Source organism: Rhinatrema bivittatum, chromosome 9 (assembly GCF_901001135.1).
Source record: "Rhinatrema bivittatum chromosome 9, aRhiBiv1.1, whole genome shotgun sequence".
In the NCBI taxonomy this organism is placed as follows: domain Eukaryota; kingdom Metazoa; phylum Chordata; class Amphibia; order Gymnophiona; family Rhinatrematidae; genus Rhinatrema; species Rhinatrema bivittatum.
The window spans coordinates 182,836,833-182,857,727 of NC_042623.1; the positions used below are offsets into that span (position 1 = coordinate 182,836,833).

General features: G+C 48.7%; 1 protein-coding gene and 2 non-coding genes across 4 annotated transcripts in view; all 3 read right to left on the reverse strand.

The window, feature by feature from the left end:
- Nucleotides 1–20,895, reverse strand: part of NCL (nucleolin) — a 78,943-nt gene that overhangs the window by 22,514 nt on the left and 35,534 nt on the right. Inside the window, exons 5-11 of one of the 2 annotated variants that reach the window (XM_029615660.1) lie at nucleotides 18,838–18,984; nucleotides 12,450–12,533; nucleotides 11,159–11,282; nucleotides 3,204–3,340; nucleotides 2,544–2,670; nucleotides 1,836–1,975; nucleotides 215–338 (exon numbers count right to left, since the gene is read on the reverse strand). In XM_029615660.1, the coding sequence (XP_029471520.1) occupies nucleotides 215–338; nucleotides 1,836–1,975; nucleotides 2,544–2,670; nucleotides 3,204–3,340; nucleotides 11,159–11,282; nucleotides 12,450–12,533; nucleotides 18,838–18,984 (883 nt within the window). The remainder of the gene's footprint in view (nucleotides 1–214; nucleotides 339–1,835; nucleotides 1,976–2,543; nucleotides 2,671–3,203; nucleotides 3,341–11,158; nucleotides 11,283–12,449; nucleotides 12,534–18,837; nucleotides 18,985–20,895) is intronic. The other variant, XM_029615661.1, reaches the window with a different exon arrangement.
- Nucleotides 1,588–1,670, reverse strand: LOC115099674. Its single transcript, XR_003858850.1, has one exon. It is a non-coding gene; the product is annotated as a small nucleolar RNA SNORD20 (small nucleolar RNA).
- LOC115099673 lies at nucleotides 19,357–19,426 on the reverse strand. Its single transcript, XR_003858849.1, has one exon. It is a non-coding gene; the product is annotated as a small nucleolar RNA SNORD82 (small nucleolar RNA).

Here is a 20,895-nt window from a genome sequence, read left to right on the forward strand (position 1 = left end):
CTAGGGTGACGTCAGCTTTAAAATCTGACTCAGTCTCCATCTGCTAGCAGGGGAGCACATAACCCATTGGCCCTGAGTCCATCTGGCTACATGCTAGGAAAGCAGATTGCTACCATGCCATGCCCTCCATGTCCTATTATCAAACAAATGCAACCCTGACCCCCCCCCACAAGTGGAAGCAGTGCCCACCTGCTGCCCCAGAACCGTGGCTCACCCTTTCGGCCTGCCTTGATTATTTTGTGGCACTCTGATTGTTGCCGCCTTCTGGAACAACTCCTGCAGGGAATCCTCCGTTGCACTGTAGGATAAGTTATTCACTATCAAGATCTTCGATTCTCCTAGAACATAGGAAGATAACAGTGATCATTACAAACTGCCTTAATTAGCATTTTTCTATGAAACACCCACTGATGCTCAGTGTGCTTAGTTAAAGTCTGAGAAACTATGACATAAGTTTTCCACATTGGGGCTCCATCTGATGATGTCATCCATGTATGAGGACTACCATCTTGCTTGTCCTCTGAGAAAAACAGTAAGGGGAAAAAAATATAAGGAGCTCAGATGGAAGACTCTCCTGTACCCTAGGGGCAACAGATAGTGAAAAATGCCCACTCAACTGGGATCAAACAATATGACCCCGGGAACAAAGGGGCCTTCTACAAGCAGGGATCTCATCCATAAATAGTACCAGTCTGGGAGGGAGATTTCATCGGAACCGGAGAGAGCATGAGCTCACTGGGGCCTACAGTCCTGCTGCAGGGAGCCCGAAGAAGCTCTGAAAGACGCCCAGATGGCACCTGACCTAAATCGCAGTGCAGCTGCTTAAGAAAAGTAAGAAAGCCGGCAGGCGCTGGGGTTGTTTGTTTGTTTGTTTTTTTTTTAATTTGATCGGGGTCGCAAGGAGAGAAGAGGGACCAGACCACCAGTAATCTCCTGCGTCTTACCTGCAAGGAGCCCTGCGGGGGTAACCAACCCCGGCTCCTGAACCTTCTACCAGGAGGGGGATGGCTCACTTGAACCTACCTACCCACCCCCCCCCCCCCAGGAGGATTAGACTTTCTATAAAATAAAAAAACCTACACTTTTTTTTTTTTTTTTAAAAGGGATAGTGTCTCAACCCTTAAATCAGGGCAAGACTGCAGGGTTTTGCACCACCTCCATCTGCTGGAGACAGAGAAATACTGAAGGGATGCAGTGGACATGCCAGGTTAAGAGAGGGCGCTCGAGTTTTTCTCTGTCTCCATCTGTTGGGAGGCATCCGGGTACGTACAGGGAATACAGATTATGCCTTGGTTGCATAAAGAGATGCATCATTTGTGCACAAAGGGCAAGACATGTGTCCCTGTAAAAAAAAAAAGAAGTTAAGCTATCAATAAAAAAAAAAAAACATTTTCATGAGTTAACAACCTGACAGCCTTAGATGTAAGAGGCAGCAGTTCAAGCTTGGGGCAGGTCCAGGCAGGGGCCCACTGTCAATAATTAAGACACCCCCCCCCCCCCCGATTCAATGTGTAAAAGAAGCAGCAAAATGCCTTGCACTATGTGACAGGGTGCAGAACCTGCAGTACAGTGTCAGGGGAGCAGCGGTAGGATCAGAACTTGACTATCTAGAGGAATTGCTTTGCTGCTGTATCATCACACATCTCTCAGATATTCAGTCATCATTTCCAGATGTAAGACAAGTTACTGGGGAGTTGCCAGACAGGCAGCTCTTGCCCAGAACAAGACAGTCTTCCCTGACAGTACTGTGACAAGTTCTAATTTTAGAAGCATACATAGGGGATGACTTCATTCTCAACTCCCCACTTGCCACAGTTTTTTAATCAAGTACCGACCTCGCTTTCCACCCCCAGACTGCTGGCTCTTCTGCCCCGTGTAGTCCACCAGGATTGCACGACCCTCAACCTCCGCGCCCTGTTTCTCTTCGAGAGCCGCCTCTGCTTCCGCTTCAGTTTTGAATTCTATGTAGGCAATACTGCAAAGGAAAGGGGAACAGGCAATGATTGCTCCTCTCTGGTAGCACTTAATTATACAATTCTGGCCCCCTGCAGTTAATGAAAAGCAAACACACAACACAATGGGCCCAAGACTGCAGTCTCAGAATGCTCAGACTCGCATGCGCGTCAATTTCAGAGCGCTCCGTATTGTTTCTAACCATTGCAAAAATAAGTACCTTCACACCCCGTCACGTCGCACTGAAGCTTCATTTTTAGCTCCCCAGAATTACAGGACATTGGTACAGCCCACTGGAGATCACACGACTAATGCAATACCTGCTGAATTCATTCTCTCTACCCTCGTTATGGAAACAGCTCACATGTAAGGCCTTTCCCAATGTGAGCCAGAACAGGCCGGGATAACTCTGAATTATACCTTTTACAATTTTATTCAGAGGGAATGGTTAGTTCTGCTGAGACACAGCCTGAAACGTACTGATGCAAAGTATATGCAACAGCAGTCACGTGTGTCAGATGGCATAACAATGCTCACAAACATTGTTTGCAAGCTCCAGAAAACCCGTCAGGAAGTACTACAAAACTCACCCTTTGCCAGAGCCGTCTTTGCCAAGCGGCAGCCTGATGTCAATAGCGTTTTCAAAAACCTCTTTCAGTTCTTCTGCTGTCATGCTGTAGGGGAGGTTCTTCACAAACAGAGTTCGTGCATCCCTTTCTACAAAAGAAAAATGACATACAAATCAACTGGTATGTATGGCCTCTTGCAAAAATGCTGCCAGCTTCAGCTCTGCAGATGTAGGCTCCTGGAGAGTGGGGACCCCCTCTATATGGCCGCACAAGACGTGCTACACAGAAACTCTCCCCCAGTCAGCAGCTCTTTACGGCCTTCAAAATCAGAGCCTTAAATACTTGTAACCACTCGTTCAGAGCAAGAGATACTGGACAGAGAGAGCACAGATATACGTGAAACCATCCCAGAGGCCGGACTGTCTTCATGTGCTGGCGAGAGTCCAGACCCCACTTCCCCTTACTGAACACATTCAAGGAAATCCAGAGTTTTATTAGAGCAAAACCACCTTCTCTTTTCTGAAGCTGTAAGCAGGTCTGACAAAGTGTCAATTCAATCAAGATGGCCCATGTCAAGGCCCCTCCACTCCCCTCTGCCAACGGGGAAGTGAAAATTCTGCACAGATTATGGAAGCCCAATGCCATCAATCATTCCTCCACCCTGGTAAGGCCTTCACATACCCTTTTTATGCTCTTTGATGCCTTCTTTGCTTTTGGCCTTCTCTAGCTTGATCTCAAGGCCCATAATCTTCTTCCCGCTCAGCTCGAGAGCTGCCTGCAGATTTTCTTCAGAAGAAAAGTCCGCATAGCCAAATTTCCTGAGGAAAAAATGCACACTGGTCATTTAGCGTTCAGGCACTTCAACGAATCAAAAGTCCCAATCTTCACAGGGATATAGCTGGTGTTAGCCTGGCATAGCAAAAATGACAGGAGATTCCTGCTAAGAAGCTTTTTGTAGCAGCAAGCATTTGATTATGAACTCGCCGAGCTCTGTGCAATTTGTGGAAACCTAGAGATAAACTGTTGTACAGTGTGTTCCGTTTTATGTTTTTATTATCCCTTCTTTTGTACATCGCTTAGGCCTGTTTTGTGTTATAAACATTTTAATAAATGAAAAAATGAAGTGGCACCTTATAGACTGACCAAGGCATAACCTGCATCTGGACAAAGTGGACTTTGTCCTCAAAAGCTCATGCCTCAAATAAATTGGTTGATCTATAAAGTACCATCCACCTCTTGACAATTTTTCAAGCAAGTCCTGTTACAAAATCATATTTATAGTGCTACTAGGTATATGCAGTGCTGTAACTTACACATAAAAGTCCATGCTCCAAGGAGCTTACAATCTGAGACAAAAACAACAAGCTTCTTTCTAGTGATAGCTTAACTATTACAATCTTGTTTAAACTGAGAAGGCAAAGATCTGGAAGAATTAAGGCTTTGATTAAATAGAGAAATTACTTTCCTGATAATTTCATTTTCCTTAGTGTAGACAGATGGACTCAATGACCAATGGGTTGTGCTCCCCTGCCAGCAGATGGATACAGAGTCAAGTTTCAAAGCTGTCACCCTAGATACACCCCTGCAGTGACCTCAGCCCTTCAGTTTTCTCTTCAAAAGCCACTGTGGACATACTATTGAAAAAACCATGATTAAAAAAAACTTGATTGAAAACAGGTAACTGTACTCAACCAAACACGGAACCCCAGTAAGAATATAGATGCCCTGATCTAGGGATTGGATGACGGTTTACCCATAATCTCTTGGAATCGATATCCACTCCATGGGCGACTCCTTGGCACCGTTCTTGGACAGCCATGATGGGCGGGATGCCGAGTCCATCTGTCTACACTAAGGAAAATGAAATTATCAGGTAAATAATTTCTCCATTTCCTAGCATGTAGCCAAATGGACTCAGCACCAATGGGATGTACAAAAGCTACTCCAAATCGGGGCGGGAGGCTGCCCGCGGTCCGGATAATACCGCCCTTGCAAAAGCTGCATCTTTTCGGGCCTGTACGTCCAGGCGATAGACCCTGGAGGAGGTGTGCAAGGAGGACCATGTCACCGCTCAGCAGATATCGATGGGGGACAGCAGTCTAATTTCTGCCCATGAGACTGCCTGAGCCCTGGTGGAATGAACTTTAACCTGCGAATGTAATGGCTTTCCTGCTTCCTCACAGGCTCCCGTGACCAGCTCATTAATCCAGCGAACTATGGTAGCCCGTGAAGCTGGTTCGCTCTGCTTCCTTCCACCGTGAAGGACAACAGGCAGTTCGTCTTTCGGACCAGTTCTGAAACTTCCAGATACTGCACTAAAAGTCTGCTGACATTCAAATAACAGAGGGGGCAGTATTCCTCCGCGTCCCTGTGCTTATCTAGGGAAGGCAACGAAATGAACTGATTCAAATGAAACTCAGAGTGTAACTTGGATGGAACGGTACGAAACCAACGCTCCAAGAGACATCCGAAGGAACGATTCCCAACACTACAATGCCTGCAGTTCAGAGATGTGACATGCAGAGCATATAACCACCAGGAATACCATTTTCAAGGTTAATAAATGCAAAAAAAAAAGACCACGCAGTGGCCGAAAGTGCTTCAGCCCATTCAGAAAACATGCTACATCCGGATGAGCCGACAGGGCGGTTCCGTTCTCCTCACTCCTGAAACATGAGAGAGCTGCTACCTGCATCTTCAAGGAGTTAAAGGCCAAACCTTTATTCAAGTCGTCCTGCAAAAATTCCAGAATAAGTGGGATTTTGTCCACCTGAGGGGCGAAAGTGTTCCTCACACCAGGCCTCAAATACTCTCCAGACGGGCACATACTCTAGGGACGTAGAAAGTTTCTGAATGTGGAGTAAGGTGACAATTATTGCCACAGAATATCCTTGCTTCATCAGGCGAACCTTCGCAAGGGCCAGACCGTAAGACAGAATAGAGCTGGACCCTCGAAGGACCAGTCCCTGTGCGGTGGGAGGCGGGGGTGTCTCCACCAGGAGTCTCCGCATACCACGGACTCCTGGACCAGTCTGGAGCTGCTCGATTCTGCGAATGATCCTTCCCAGCAGAGGCCACGGAGGGAAGGCGTATAGCAACTCTTCTTCTGGCCATATCTGAACGAGAGTGTCTATCCCCAGGGGCCACTGATCTCTTCTGCGACTTAAGAATCAGGGAGCCTTTGCATTGTGAGATGCGGCCAGCAGGTCGATGGACGGGAGGCCTGAGCGATTTATCAGTTGAAAGGCTTCGGCTGACAACACCCACTGTCCTGGATCCAGACTCTCCCTGCTTAGAAAATCTGCTCTGACATATTTCTTGCGATGTGTGAGGCTGAGATAGTCTGTAGATGTATTTCTATCTAATCCATAAGGAGGTCTACTTCCTGAGACAGCCGCTGGCTCTTTGTTCCTCCCTGGCAGTTGATGTAGGTTATTCTTCACTGTGATGTTAGACATTATGCAGACCATTTGATCCTGAGTCTGTGGCTGAATTGCAAGCACGCCAGCCTCACTGCCCAGGCTTCCAGGCAATTGATGTTCCAGAATGCCTCTTCCTCCGTCCAACATCCCTGGGCCGTGAGCTCCTCCTGGGCACCAGAGACTCGTGTCCGTTGTAAGAACCAGCACAAAATTAAGACTCCATGAAGGACAAATGGAATGGACTGGAGGATTCAAATGCTATGCCCCTCGAAGAAAAAACACCACATCAGAGTGTGCTGCCAGATTCGCATCCTCAGTCTTGCCTCTAAGACATCCCAAAGCTGCTACTTGCACCCGGAGTGAACTAAACCCCTTGCCGAGGCCTTTTGGTAGAAATGCAAAAATCTGTGCCACCGAGGACTGATTAGGGAGGACCCCTTGCTCATAACACCAAAGCTCGAAGACCTTCCATACCCTGCCATAAGTTAGAGAAGTAGAAGTCTTCCGTGTCCATAAGAGTAGTAATGACATCCTCAGGATAACCTTTCTTCCTCAATTGTCTCCTCTCATAAGCCAGGCCGCTAGACAAAAGCAATCCACCTGGTCGAAAAATACAGGACCTTGACACAGCAGGTTTGGAAGATGACTGACAGTCTAAAGCCAGGTTGACTAGGTCCACAAACCATGGCCTCCGAGGCTACTCCGGAACTTCTAAGATTACCATCCCCAGGCGAGCTTCTATTCTTCTCAGAACTTTGCCTACCAGAGGCCATGGAGGGAACATGTAGAGCAGAACAGCGCAGGGCCAAGGAAGTACTAGGGCATCCACCCCTTCCACCCCATGTTCCCTTCTGCGTCTGAAGCAGCGTGGTGCCTTGGCATTCTTCTGAGTTGCCATCAAGTTCAAATGAGGACTACCCCACCAGCGAATAATGAGTGTCATGGCATCCACAGACAGCTTCCATTCTCTGGAGTCCAGTCCTTGACGACCTGGAAAATCCGCCTGCACATTGTCGGTCCGCACTATGTGAGAGGCCACCAACCGGGCTAGATGTCGTTCCGCTTCTAAGGCTATTGGACGACTCTTGGTTCCTCCTTGACAGTTTATGTAGGCTACAGTCGTCGAATTTTTGAACCGCCCGACTGAGGAGGAGAGGAAGAAATTTTTTCGACTTCAAGCACACCACCCTCGTTTCCAGGCGATTGATGGACCATTGCGCATCCTCCTGCGACCACTGGCCCTGGGCCGACAGATTGGCACACTGCTCCCCAACCGGAGAGGCTGGCATCTGTGGTTACTATCACCCACTGAGGCACCTCAAGGTTCACACCTCGCTTCAAGTGGTCGAGGGCAAGCCACCAACCAAGACTGGACCTGTGGACTGAGTGGTAAGGGAACCTGGAATTCCACAGACAGCAGATCCCAGCAGGAAAGCAAGGCTCTTTGCAAAGGCCTCATATGAGTAATTGCCCACAGGACCAATTCCAGAGTGGACGCCATGGAGCCCAGAACCTGCAAGTAGTCCCAGACCTTGGGTTCCAGCACTGTCAAGAGATGAACTTGCTCCATCAGCTTGGTTATCCACTCCTCTATGAGGAAGACTTTGCTGACTCAGGCATCGAATCGTGCTCCCAAGAAGTCCAGGACCTGGGAACGAAGCAGATGGCTCTTGGACTGATTGACGACCCAACCGAGGGACAGCAGGCTGTGTAGGACTGTGTATCGTCAGCCTGCAGAGGTCCTCCAATTTCGTTCGAATGAGCCAGTCTAGGTATGGATGAACTGGTACTCCTTCCCGCCTGAGAGCTGCTGCTATCACCATCACCCTTGGTGAATGTGCGGGGAGCTGTCACCAAACCAAACCAGAGGGCACGGAACTGAAAATGCCTCCCGAGAACCATGAACCGGAGAAATTGATGCTGCTTGTGGATTCCGATGTGCAGATATGCTTCCATTAGACGCCTGCAGATACTGCGGATGACATGGTGCGAGAGAAAGCGCCAAGGAGGTCATACAGTGCATCAGCACCATATGCCTCCACAGCTTCCAAGTGTTCCTCTTGTTCTGACTCGCCCGGAGGGAGATCTCTGGATGTTAGTAGTTGTTGGACCCAGTGCAGGCTCGCCCATAACATGTAAATACTACACACCACCACCGAAACCTCAAAGATGCGCTTAAGAAGAATTTCAAGCTTCTGATCCTGAAGATCCTTCAGAGCTGCTGCTCCTGCGACCGGAATTGTGGTCTGCTTCGTAACAGCCAATACTGGAGCGTCTACCTTGGAGAACTTCAGGAGCTCCAGAGACTCCTCAAGCAAAGGATAAAGCTTATCCATAGCCCGACCAACCCGTAAGCTGGCATCCGGAACATCCCATTCCCGGGTCATCAGCTGCTGGAGCATGGGATGGAAAGGAAAAGCTCTGGTCAGAGCCCACAACCCCACCAGGACCGGGTCCACAGAATCCTGCAGCAGAGTATGAGGAGGAAGTTCCACTCAGAGTTCTGAGAGGACAGAAAGAATGAGAGGCTCCAACTCCTCTCTATGAAACACTGACCACTTTTGGGTCATCTCCATCCAGAGGAGCCTGCTTTCCTTGATCCTCTTCAGATCCCATGCTGGCAGGAGGGAAAGTAGAAGCCATTGCTTCCACAGCCCCACTGTTCAGAGCCTCCAGAAGTGCCGAACCGCCTGAAGCAATGGACCCCCCGCAATTTTGCGACCCGCAGAGACGTTGTTACATCTAGACGCTTGGCAACTTTGTTGGGCGGTCCTTGCGGATGTCTCAAAGGCAAAGCACCACTGTTGAGACTGTGGAGCTAAAAAAGCTTTATGCATAAGGACGACAAAATCCAATGAAAAAGGATTAGAACTGGCCCCATCCCCTCCTGGGGAATCTGGATCCTCCTCAAAAACGTCCTGGTCTGGATCTGATGGATCATCGGGACTGGCAGGGACCGGTGATAAGGCTGGAGGAAGCTCCCCTCCAGCGGTAGCCATTTTAAATGCAAAAGCATTTAAAATGGCTACCGCTCCTGTGCTGAGAGGTATCGGATCAGCCCAAGGCTCCTGAGGTGCTGATCTTTTGACTGCACCTCGGGGCTTTGCTGAGTGAGTTGGCTAAGGTTAAAAAAGAGCTGCCTTCCCCTCCAGGAAGGTAGCAGGAGCAAATGCCTGAACGGGAGAGCCTCGAGGACTCCTCCTCGCAGGCTACACAAGATGGCCGTGGCATCGCAGAAGCAGAAAAAAAACAGAAATCGCGGTGAGAGGAAACGGCAGGGAGGCTGAAATTGACAAAAACTGTGGCGAAACTGCACCGGAGCCATCAAGGACTGCAGCTGTCAAGAAATAAACCCTTACTCAAAAGGAAAACCTTGCTGTTCTGCTCACCAATTCATCAACTCTTGTACCATATTCTATTTGAATTATTTTATTTCAAGTTTATAACTAACTAATTTCACCATCTTTTCACGTTTACATTATACACTCACACATCATTCACACCATTCCTGTAAACCCCTACACTCCCCTAAACCTCCACTAAAAATACAACCATGTATTTGCACAATGTAAAACCACCCTCACTTATCTCATGCCCAAAAACATTCCACTTATACACCTAATAAAGTTGTTCACTTAAAAAGTCCCATATATATATCAAACCTCCTTCTCATATACGAGTTCACATTTCTTTCTTGGCTCGTAAATATTTTTTCAAAAACTCCCAGATAGTCAATTCCTCATTGTGGAAATATTCAAACACTGCTTCAAAAGATGGTACAGAGTTGATGAATTGGTGAGCAGAACAGCAAGGTTTTCTTGCTTTCTTTTGAGTAATTATTATAGAACAAGGGATTATCGGTGTTATTCATTGAATGTAAGAAATAAACCCTAACAGGTTGTTCGTTTTTTTTTCCCCTGCTATCGGGTGAATGCCACAGAGGAAGAGAGGGACCGGACCACCGGTAATCTCTCCCCCCGCGCCTTATCTGCCAGGATCCTCGCAGGATAACCAACCCCAGCAACTAAGCCGGCAAACAGGGGGGGATGACCCGCAGAGCTATAAAGTTTCTGCCTTAATTATTATTATTATTATTTTTTAAAGGGAAACAGTCTAAACCCAAGAATCAGGGCAAGACTGCAGGGTTTGCACTACCTCCATCTGCTGGAGACAGAGAAATACTGAAGGGATGCAGGAAGCACACCAGGTTAAGTGAGGGCACCCTTCAAGTTTTTCTGTCTCCATCTGCTGGAAGGGATGCATAACCCACAGTCTGGACTGATCAGGGTACATTCAGGGAATAAAGGCTTGACAGTTTCCTTTTTATTTATTTATTAAAAGGCCAAGCCACTTACACAGAGGAATTCAAACATCTCTTGAGCCGGTGCCAAGAAGAGGGGAGGGACCAAACCATTGGTACTCACACCCCAGGCAACTCACTGAATTAAGGAGCAGGCAGGGTGTCCAACCCTAGCTCCGGGTATACCTGCAATCAGGGGAAATGGTCCCACCAGGACCGGCCCTACCCCCCCCCCCCCCCCGGGAGGATTAGCACCACGAAGTCCTGCTTGATCTGCTATTCAATTATCGACTTGTTGTTCCTGCTTGATCTCCTATTGAAGTATTTTTTAAACTGTCAGTTCAGGACCACAGGTTCTGCACCACCTCCATCTGCTGGAGACAGAGAAATACTGAAGAGATGCAGGTGGCACCACCAGATTAAGAAGGGTTGCTCTTCAAGTCTCTCTCTTTCTCCATCTGCTGGAAGGGAGGCAAAACCCAGCAAGCTGGACTGATCCGGGTATGTACAGGGAATGGTGTTTGTTGCACTCCCCCCCCCCCCCCCTTCCTCTCCTGCTCACTTTCCTCACCCACACACATTTCTCTTCTGTGCATCTCTCCTCCTCCTTCCACTGGCAGGAACAGCCTTCATGATACTGCTGGCAAGCGGCAGGAACCCCACAAGCACCCATCACCTTCTTTTATGTCGCCAGGTGGGCTTTTTTCTTCTCCTGACCTTGGGGTTTACCAACTGCCGCCATGCATGAGCAAGCAAAACTTCACACCTTGCTGCGCTGGGCAATCTTGACTGTGGACAGGGAAACTCTGGCAGCAGGTCATGTGTGTTCCTGGGGGGGCGCTGAGGTTTGGGGACCCCCTGCTCTAATTCAGTATTTAGTGCTGCAAGATGTCACGTCATGCAATATTACTTACTTAGTCGACCCGACCCGTACATCCACGACTGGCAGGTTCTTTTTAGAGAAGAACTGTCTTACGGCTTCTTTTATTTCATCAAAATCCTTGCTAGAATTCAGATTGCCGATGAAGACAGAGAAAGCTACAAGATTGAGAAACGTAACAGGTGTCAATGTCAGTACCCACTTAAAAGCAAACACAGCCATGGTTCTGTGGATCAGAAGGCCTCAGTACCAAGTCTCTTGGTGGTGCTGCTAGTGCATACATCCCCCTGTAGGAGAGATTCCTGCAACACCGCCAGGAGAAATCCAAATTATTCCCCTCTGCATTACTCACAGCCAGCCGTCCGCTAGCAATATGAAGAATATACCCCAAAGCATGCACAATTATGCCAGAAAGCTGCAGTGTTAAGTCAGCAGCAATGAGTCACTGATTCTAGAAGTCTAGGAGGACTGGTATCAAGCTAGCTTTTTATACAGAGAAAATGAGTAGCTCTGTCAGAGGTGACATTATGGACAACAAGATACCTGCGGTTTAAAGTCTAAGAATCATATAGAAGAAGGCATAAGGAGTGAAAGGTGACTAATTTTCTAGTGCTTTGAAAAATCATATACAGATATAAATTTAAAAAAAAAGACATACAAAGTGATATAAATTTTGAGATCAATGAGGATTAACCATAATACATTGATCACTATGCTGGCATATGATTAAATCTGGTGACTAAGACAAATTGCTGTGGCAGATGATTACCTTGTATGATACCAGTTCCTATAAAGAATGTTCTAATTAAGAAGTGAATTAATTTAATAAGCTTTATTTTTTTTTGTTAGGTTTGTGGGTAATTTTGATTTTAACAAAAAGATGGGCTTACTTTTTTTTTTGGTAAAAAAAATAAAGTAACAAGTTTATGGGAGCGTGATTTGAACTTTGTAGTTCAATGCCTTCTACTCCACACAGGCCTCCCCCCCCCCCCCCCCCCCCCCCCCCTTATGATCACGAGAGGTTAAGGACAACTCTCGGATTTGATAGCTGGATTCTTGGCTTGTAAGGGAAGATGATGGCCCCAGCGAGAAAGCCTCATGCCTTTGGGGGTCTGACGCAATTCACTTCGACTTCAGAAAGCAAAAGTAACAATGTCCTCTGTGCACTGCAATATCAGCAACTGAAGTGTTTAAGGAGTTCAGCTGTGAGCCAGGAAGAGCGCCTAACATCTGTTTCGAGGTTCCAGATGAAGACCACAGCAGAAGGAACCCGGCACGTCTGCTTCATGTGTCTTCCCGGGGAAAAAAGTAACTTGCTCCTTTACCTTCTTCTGTTTTAGGCTTCTTGGCCTCTGGGGTACTCTTTTTCTTTGGCATTTCCTTTTTTCGTTTTCCAGACACTTTAGCTTCTGAAATATCATTTAAAAAAACAAACAAAAAACCGGGTGAAATTCTTGCTCCCACAGACTAACAGATCATGATTAAGTATCCTCAGGGAAGAGGGATGTAGACAGGCGCATACTACAAAAAAGGACATGCACAACATGGGCACTGCTCCAACGCCTCTCAAGCAGTCATCCGTGTTAAGCATTACAGAATTTTTAAGTTATTACAGTAAAACTCAAAAGCACCCTGGTGAATTATAGAGGTCCAGAAAATCATGAAAGGACTTGAAATGAAAATTGGTTCTTACCTGCTAATCTTTGTTCCTGTAATACCACAGATCAGTCCAGAGACGTGGGCTGTGTATCCCTACCAGACGGAGTCTGAGAACAATACTTTGGGCACTGCCATATATACAAGAGTGCCACCTGCAGTCCCCTCAGTATTGTCCTGTACCCAAGCCCATGCTAACAGAACTAAGTAGCAGGAGGTAGCAAACAAACAAACCCTGACTACCCTTCCCCCCCCCCCCCCCCCAAGACAAAAACCCAAACCAAAACAACTGTGAATAACTGCTGCATCAATCCGTTCTGCAAAAAGGAGCTCCGTGAAAAGTTATAGGCAAACTCTAGCCAACACAGTCTTTCGGTACCTGAAGAAAGGGGCGGGCCTCTGGACTGCTCTGAGGTATTACAGGAATGAAAATTAGCAGGTAAGAGCCAATTTTCATTTCCTGAACATACCCAGATTAGTCCAGAGAAGTGGGATGTACCAAAGCCACCCTACACTGGGCGGGAACCCGAAAGACCCATATGCAGAACACTCTCACCGAAGGACGATTCATCAGAAGTCTTGATGTCCAATCGATAATGTTTAGTGAAAGTGTGAATAGAAGACCACACCGCCGCCCTACAGATCTCCTGAGGCGACAGTAGTTGACCCTCCGCCCAAGAAATAGCCTGGGCTCTAGTGGAATGAGCTCTGAGACCCAAAGGAACTTGCCGTCCACAGGCTATGAATGCCAAGCAAACGGATTCTTTAATCCAAAGAGAATGAACAAATGGTCAGAGCGTCATAAGTCATTGGTAACCTCCAGATACAGCAGTAAGGCGCACCGCACGTCCAAGAGATGAAGGTCTCTGTCCTGAGAAGAATCCCAAGACCAATGTGGAAACCCAGGTAGTTCCATAATCTGATTTACGTGAAAGGCCGAAACCACCTTAGGGACGAAGGACGGAACCGTATGCAAAGACACCCGATCGTTGAAAATCCGCAGAAAGGGGTCCCGACATGACAGCGCCTGTAATTCTGAAATCCGACAAGCCGAGCAAATGGCCACCAAAAACACCGTCTTCAAAGTCAGATCCTTGAGAGAGGAACTGCGGATAGGCTGGAAAGGAGCGTCGCAGAACACTCTGAGAACTAAATTCAAGCTCCAATCTGGACATACTGGGCAGACGGGAGGCCACAAATGCTTGACCCCCCCCCTTAAGAAACCAAGCAAAATCCAGGTGCGCTGCCAGTGAACAGCCATTGAACCGTCCCTCAAGGCACCCAGAGAATGCTAACCCCTTAGCGAGCCCCTGTTGTAGAAAATCAAGCACCCAAGAGACATCGGCTGCTAATGGATCGCAGTCCTGCTGACTACACCAAGACTCAAAAAGCTTCCAGACTCTCACATAAGCCATAGAGGTGGCCGGGGTCGTGCCTGCCAAAGAGTGGAAATGACCTGCTCGGAATATCCCTTCAAGCGTAAACGTTGCCTCTCAAAAAGCCAAGCCTCGAAAGAGAAGTGATCCTCCCGTTCCGAAAATATGGGCCCCTGGCAGAGCAGACGCGGCAGATGAGCCAGTTGTAATGGGCCTTCGAGAGCCAGATGCACTACATCCGCGAACCACGGCAGATGTGGCCACTCCAGCGCTACTAGGACCACCCTAGGCCGACCTATGAGAGGCCAGGGAAGGAAGGCATACAGGAGAATTCCTGTGGGCCAAGGGCAAACGAGAGCGTCTATGCCCACCAAGCCCTGCTCTGGTCGACGGCTGAAGAAACATTCCGTCTTCGCATTTGCCCGCGTTGCCATCAGATCTAAGTGAGATACTCCCCATCTGGCGCAAATGTGGTTCCACGTGTCGGCAGACAGCTCCCATTCTCCTGGATAGAGTTGCTGTCTGCTGAGAAAATCCGCTTGAACGTTCTCTACCCCCGCGACATGAGAGGTGGCAATGCCCCCGAGATGTCGTTCCGCCCAAGCGAACAGAAGTCGTGCCTCTAGAGCCACAGCGGGACTTCGCGTCCCGCCTTGCCGGTTGATGTACGCCACTGTCATCGCATTGTCTAAGAATATTCGCACCATTCTGCCCTGAGTCCATGGTAGGAAGGCTTGTAAGGCTAGACACACTGTTCGTCTCGAGTCGACTGATGGACCACGATCCTTCCATCGCTGACCAGAGACCTTGAGCGGACCTTTCTGCACACACCGCTCCCCAACTGGAGAGGCTGGCATCAGTGGAGATTAGTCAAGTCGGAGGGTCCAAATCCACCCCCCGTTCCAGATTGTCTTGCGAAAGCCACCATGACAGACTGACTCTGGACTCCTGAAGGAGTGGCAATGGCAGGTGGAATTGTTCCGACACTGGGCTCCAACGAGACAAAAGTCCATGAAGCCCAGGACCTGAAGATGATGCCAAACAGTGGGATTGCTCCTCCGAAGACGGGATTGGATCTGATCTTGTAACTTTGTTATACAATCTGTCGCTAGGAACACTACCCCTTAGAGTATCGAAGCGTGACCCCAGATAAATCAGCTCTTGGGTGGGTTCCAAGTGACTCTTCTGGACATTGATTACCCACCCTAGCGACTGCAACGTGAACATCACTATGCGCACCGACCTCTCGCAGTCCTCCCGAGACTTTGCACGAATCAACCAGTCGTCCAGGTACGGGTGGACCAAGATCCCTTCTTCCGAAGAAAGGCTGCTACCACCACCACGACCTTGGTGAATGTTCGAGGAGCTGTCGTGAGGTGAAATGGAAGAGCTCGAAATTGGAAGTGTTGCCCCAAGACCTTGAAGCGCAGAAAACTCTGGTGACTCAACCAGATAGGAATATGTAGATATGCCTCCGTGAGGTCCAGGGACGGTAGAAATTCCCCTGTACGGGCCGTCGCCATCACCGTCCTCCGTGTTTCCATTCGAAAACGAGGAACCCGAAAACAACGGTTCACCTTCTGCAGATCGAGGATGGGGCGAAACGTGCCCTCCTTTTTGGGGACCACAAAGTAAATCGAGTAATGTCCCCATCCTTGCTGAGTCTCTGGAACTGGGACAATAGCTCTGAGGTCGAGAAGTCGTTCGTTGCAGGGTCGCCCGGACCACCTCGCGCTTGCTGTGAGAGGCCACGCGGGACTCCACAAACACCTCCCGAACCGGATGTGAGAACTCCAGTGCGTAACAGTCTCTGATCACCTCTAGAATCCAACGGTCTGAGGTAATCCTTGCCCATTCCGTGTAAAAGTTGGCTAATCTGCCTCAGACAGCTTCGACGATGGAATGGGTGCTCGTGGCTTCATTGGGAGGCTTTGCTGGTTCCTGCACCTAGATGTCCCGAATCTCTACCGGTATGCTGACCCCCGCGAAAGAACTGCTGGCACCCTGGAGCTGGTTTAGAAGCAGCCGGTGCAGTATATCCGCTCGTTCTGAATAGACAAGTGTCTCTAAAACGAGCTCGAGGAGGAAAAACCTTCTTAGAGGATCTCCTATCTTCCGGTAACCTATTGCCCTTGGATTCCACCAGCAGCTTCACCAGCTGATCAAGGTCCTCCCGAAGAGGAGCTTGCCTTTAAAGGGCAGATTTGAAAGCTGGAATTTAGAGGACAAATCTGCCACCTAATTCCTCAGCCAGAGAAGCCGCCGCGCTGACACCATACTTCTCGCCGAGGTCCGCACTAGATCATACAGTGCATCCGCCACGTAAGCGACACCCGCCTCTCTACCGGGATCCCACTATCGACATTCCCGGAAATGGAAGCAGCCTCCTGAACCCAACATAGGCATGCTCTCTGCATCAGGCTAGCACAGATCGCCACACGAAGACTCAGAGCGGTGACCTCAAATGCTAGTTTTAACTGATCTCCAGCTTCCGGTCCTGCATGTCCTTTTAGGCAGCCGCCCCCGCGACTGGAATAGTGTCTTCTTAGTGACCGCAGAGACTGTAGCGACCACCTTAGGAATCTTGAGCAGGTCTAAAATGTCAGTCAATAGGGGATAGAGCTTCGCCATCGCTCTGCCCACCTTCAGCTCTGCATCAGGAGCTTCTTACTCCTGGGTCACCAGCTTGTGCACTTTTTCGGCAGAGAAAAGGAAGTAGTGGGACCCCTAATGCCATCGAGGACGGGATTAACGCTCCCCATTGTCAGACTCCTCCTGTGAAACCTTAAGTCCCAGGACCTCTAGGACCTGGGGAATAGGGGATCGTAGCTCCTCTCTTTTAAATAGGCAGACCACCCTGGGATCGTCACCCTCCACAGGTGGGGTATTGGGGTCATCGGTATCATACATATCTTTATCCACCTGATCCTGGTTCGCCCTCGCGGCCGCCCCCAAGGGTGGCGCCGCTCCTGACCCAGGCATCAGGTCCCCAGGTGACATCCTTCCTCGGGCGAGACTGATCCATCGGGCGTTGACTAGACTCCGTGCTCCGACTTCTTTTCACAGGGGGGTCCCCCAACGACTCCCGAGGGACCGTGTCTCTTAATCGCCGAGTGCTTCCGAGCAAGGAAGGCTTTGTGCATTAGGATGACAAATTCCAGGGAAAACCCCTCCGGGGGGTGGGGGGGTGTTTCGACGGGAGCCACATTGCCAGCTCCACCCGCGGGGCCCTCCCCCACCGGGGCTAAGACAGGAGGAGAATCCTCCTCCTGGGATCCTAGGCCCGGGGCATCCAATTCCTCCGAGGGAAGGGGCAGCCAGCCCCGAGCCCTCCATCCCCGGAGCACACTGTGCGCATAAGTAGGCCGCATCCAGAGGCTGGCCGCGTGTACCACACATGCAGCAGGCTGGCAGTTTTGAACGCGGCCCCATCCGGAAGAGCGCACCTCGTGATTTGATGGGGGGAGACTACCGTGATTACCACAAGCTGCTTGCGGCCGAAATACAGCAAAAAATCCAGTCTGGCTGGCAAGAAAAAAAATTTGCTCCGAAAAAACCCAAAACAAAACAAAATCACGCGCAGCCGCGCCGCGGAAAGGAAACTGAAGGGCAGCCTGTCCCCGATGGAAACGCTGAGCCATGCCATGGCGAAACAGCTGTAAACTAGCAACTCACCCCCTTCCCTCTGAAGGCAACCTGGAGCCCTGGGAGAAAAAAAGCTGGTAGTCTTCCCGAACGTCCTCAGAGGACCCGGTTACCTCTGCGCCGACTCCTTACCTCAGAACCGAAGGCAGGCGGCAGACGCTCAGACATGCTATTTTTTTTTAATAAACTTTACAGCTGCAGCAGTTTCGGTAGTGAACACTTAGGAGCCCCTGGCCGACACACTGAACCGTGGCGGGCAAGACTGACAGGGATATCCAATCCCCTGGATGCCCAGCTTCCACTGAGGGATGGCCCACGAAGGTGCCTAACACCTCAGGAAGTGACCGCGACTAAAAGAAAAATCTGAAAAAACTCAAACTAAAGACTGCAGGAGTGCATCTCTACCATCTGCTGGAGTCAGAGAAATACTGGTGGCACTCTTGTATATATGGCAATGCCCAAAGTTTTGTTCTCTGACTCCATCTGCTGGTAGGGATACAAAACCCACTTCTCTGGACTGATCTGGGTATGTTCAGGAACAACTCAATATAAATCAGCTAGTCTCTTAGATAATAGAAGGACTAGGGGGCAACTCCATGAAGTTAGAAGTAGCTCATTTAAAATAAATAGAAGAAAATTCTTTTTTCACTCAGCACACAGTGAAGCTCTGGAATTTATTGCCAGAGGATGTGATTACAGCAATTAGTGTAACTGGGTTTAAAAAAGGTTTGGATAAGTTCCCAGAGGAAAAATCCATGAACTGCTATAAATTAATAAACAATAGCAACCTGTGATTTATTTAATGTTTGGGTATTCACCAGGTACTTGTGACTTGGATTGGCCACTGTTGGAAACAGGATGTTGGGCTTGATGGACCCTTGGTCTGACCCACTATGGCAATTCTTATGTTCTTATACTTCAAAAATTAACATGCATCTCTTTACTTGTTACAGCTACTTTAAAGTTAATAGCCTGTAAAATAATGCCACCAGGACATATTTCCCTGGAAAGAGATTCTTCAGGCCCTTTAATTTACCTTCAGCTACCTCCTCATCGTCATCTTCATCAGATTCATCTTCGTCTTCTTCGTCTTCTTCATCTTCTGAATCTTCCTTAGGCTTTACTTGGGTTTTCTTTCCCTTTGCTGCTGGAGGGGTTGTGTCCATAGCTGCCTCTTCAGACTCTGCTCACACAGGATAAAGGTCTGCATCAAACATGCTCTGAACAGTAATGCTTTGGGCACTTTGTAATCACTGATTGGGAGCCCAGATAAACCAGAGGCACGGTGCAAGATGCATACATCTTGCACCGTGATGCAGCATCGTGCACACATGGCATGATGCTGCCCACACAGAGAGCGTCATTATCAATGAACACAAGTCATCTAGGAACAAATACAAGACAAATCACTGGAGCGCGCTACGAGAAATGCCTCCATATTGCACAGATGACCTCTTGTTTATAAGCGATAGGACTGACTCCATCCACCCTTTCCTATTACAAAATTGCCAGAAGAGAGCTGAAAGGGCCAGTGTTAAGACGTCTCCTCTCTACAGCACATCAGTCAGTACAACAGACATCAGGGCAGTCAGTATTAAGTCCCAGAGTATAACATCATCTGTGCTGGAGGGGGGAATTCTTGCCAAGGCCAGCAGCTGTGCAGTGATGTAGCTGCTCACAAGGTACCTGCAAAAGTCACTGCACCATCAGAACCTGGAGAGTGAGGATGTAGCAGTCACTTGCTAAATCCCGGATAGTCCTAATTTCCAGAAATCCTACAGCCTCTCCACATAAGTGCATTTAGGGGAAAGTTTCCTTACCAGTTAAATTTCCTTTCCATTAGTCCTGCTGCACCGGTCATGGCATGACGACAAGTGGGTTATCTCCCCCTACCAGCAGATGGAGGCAGACTATAGGAAAATTGGTTCTTACCTGCTAATTTTCGTTCCTGTAATACCCGCAGATCAGTCCAGACCAGTGGGTTATGCACTCCCACCAGCAGATGCAGGCAGAGAACAAAACTTCAAGGCCCTGCTATATACCAAGTGTGCAACCTGCAGCTCCTCAGTACTGATCAATACCCAAGCCAAGAAACAGAGAAAATAACATTTAACTCCCAAACAGGACGAACATGAAATAAATTCCCTCAAAGGTCAGAAACAAAAAAATCCTCGAAACTGAAAAGAACCGTTGTTCAGACCTGGGGTTATCATCGAATTGGCATAGATGAATTCTGATAGATTTCCTATGTACAGCGGCTAAAGTCCAGGTAAATCAGTCTTACGGCAGTAGCACTCTGGTGGGTCCCTGGACTGATCTGTGGTATTACAGGAATGAAAATTAGTGGGTAAGAACCAGTTTTCCTTTCCTGTACATACCCAGATCAGTCCAGACCAGTGGGATGTACCAAAGCCACATTACACCGGGCGGGAACCCGAAAGACCCACCCGCAGAACACTTTCTCCAAAAAGCGCTTGTTCCGGAGCCCTGACATCCAGACGGTAATGTCTTGTAAAGGTATGCAGGGAGGACCAGACTGCGGCCCTACAAATTCTCTGCAGGCGACAACAGCAGACACTCCACCCAAGAAGCCGCTTGCGCCCTCAAGTGAGCTTTTAAACCTGATTGCCCCTTGCCGATGTAGGCCAAGCAGATCGTTTCCTTCAGCCTTGGATGCCTTCTCACCCTTCTTCGGGCCCCCAGACAAAACAAAAAGGTGGTCCGACTTCCGAAAAGAGTTAGTGACCTTCAAATAACAAAGGAGAACCCGGTGAACATCAAGAAGATGAAGGTCTCTTCCCAAAGCCGAGTCACGAGACTATTCAGGAAAACCAGGCGACTCTACGGTCTGATTAACATGGAAGACAGACACCACTTTTGGCAAAAAAAAAAAAAAGGGCACTGTACAGAAGGATACCCTATCCGCTGAAATGCACAGGAAGGGATCCCTACAGGACAGGATTTGCAATTCTGAAATACGCCTAGCGGAGCAAATGGCCACCAAAAACAGTCTTCAATGTGATGTCCTTCAGAAAGGCGTGCCCCAGAGGCATCACAGAGCGCTCCGTAGTACTAGGTTAAGATTCCACTCCGG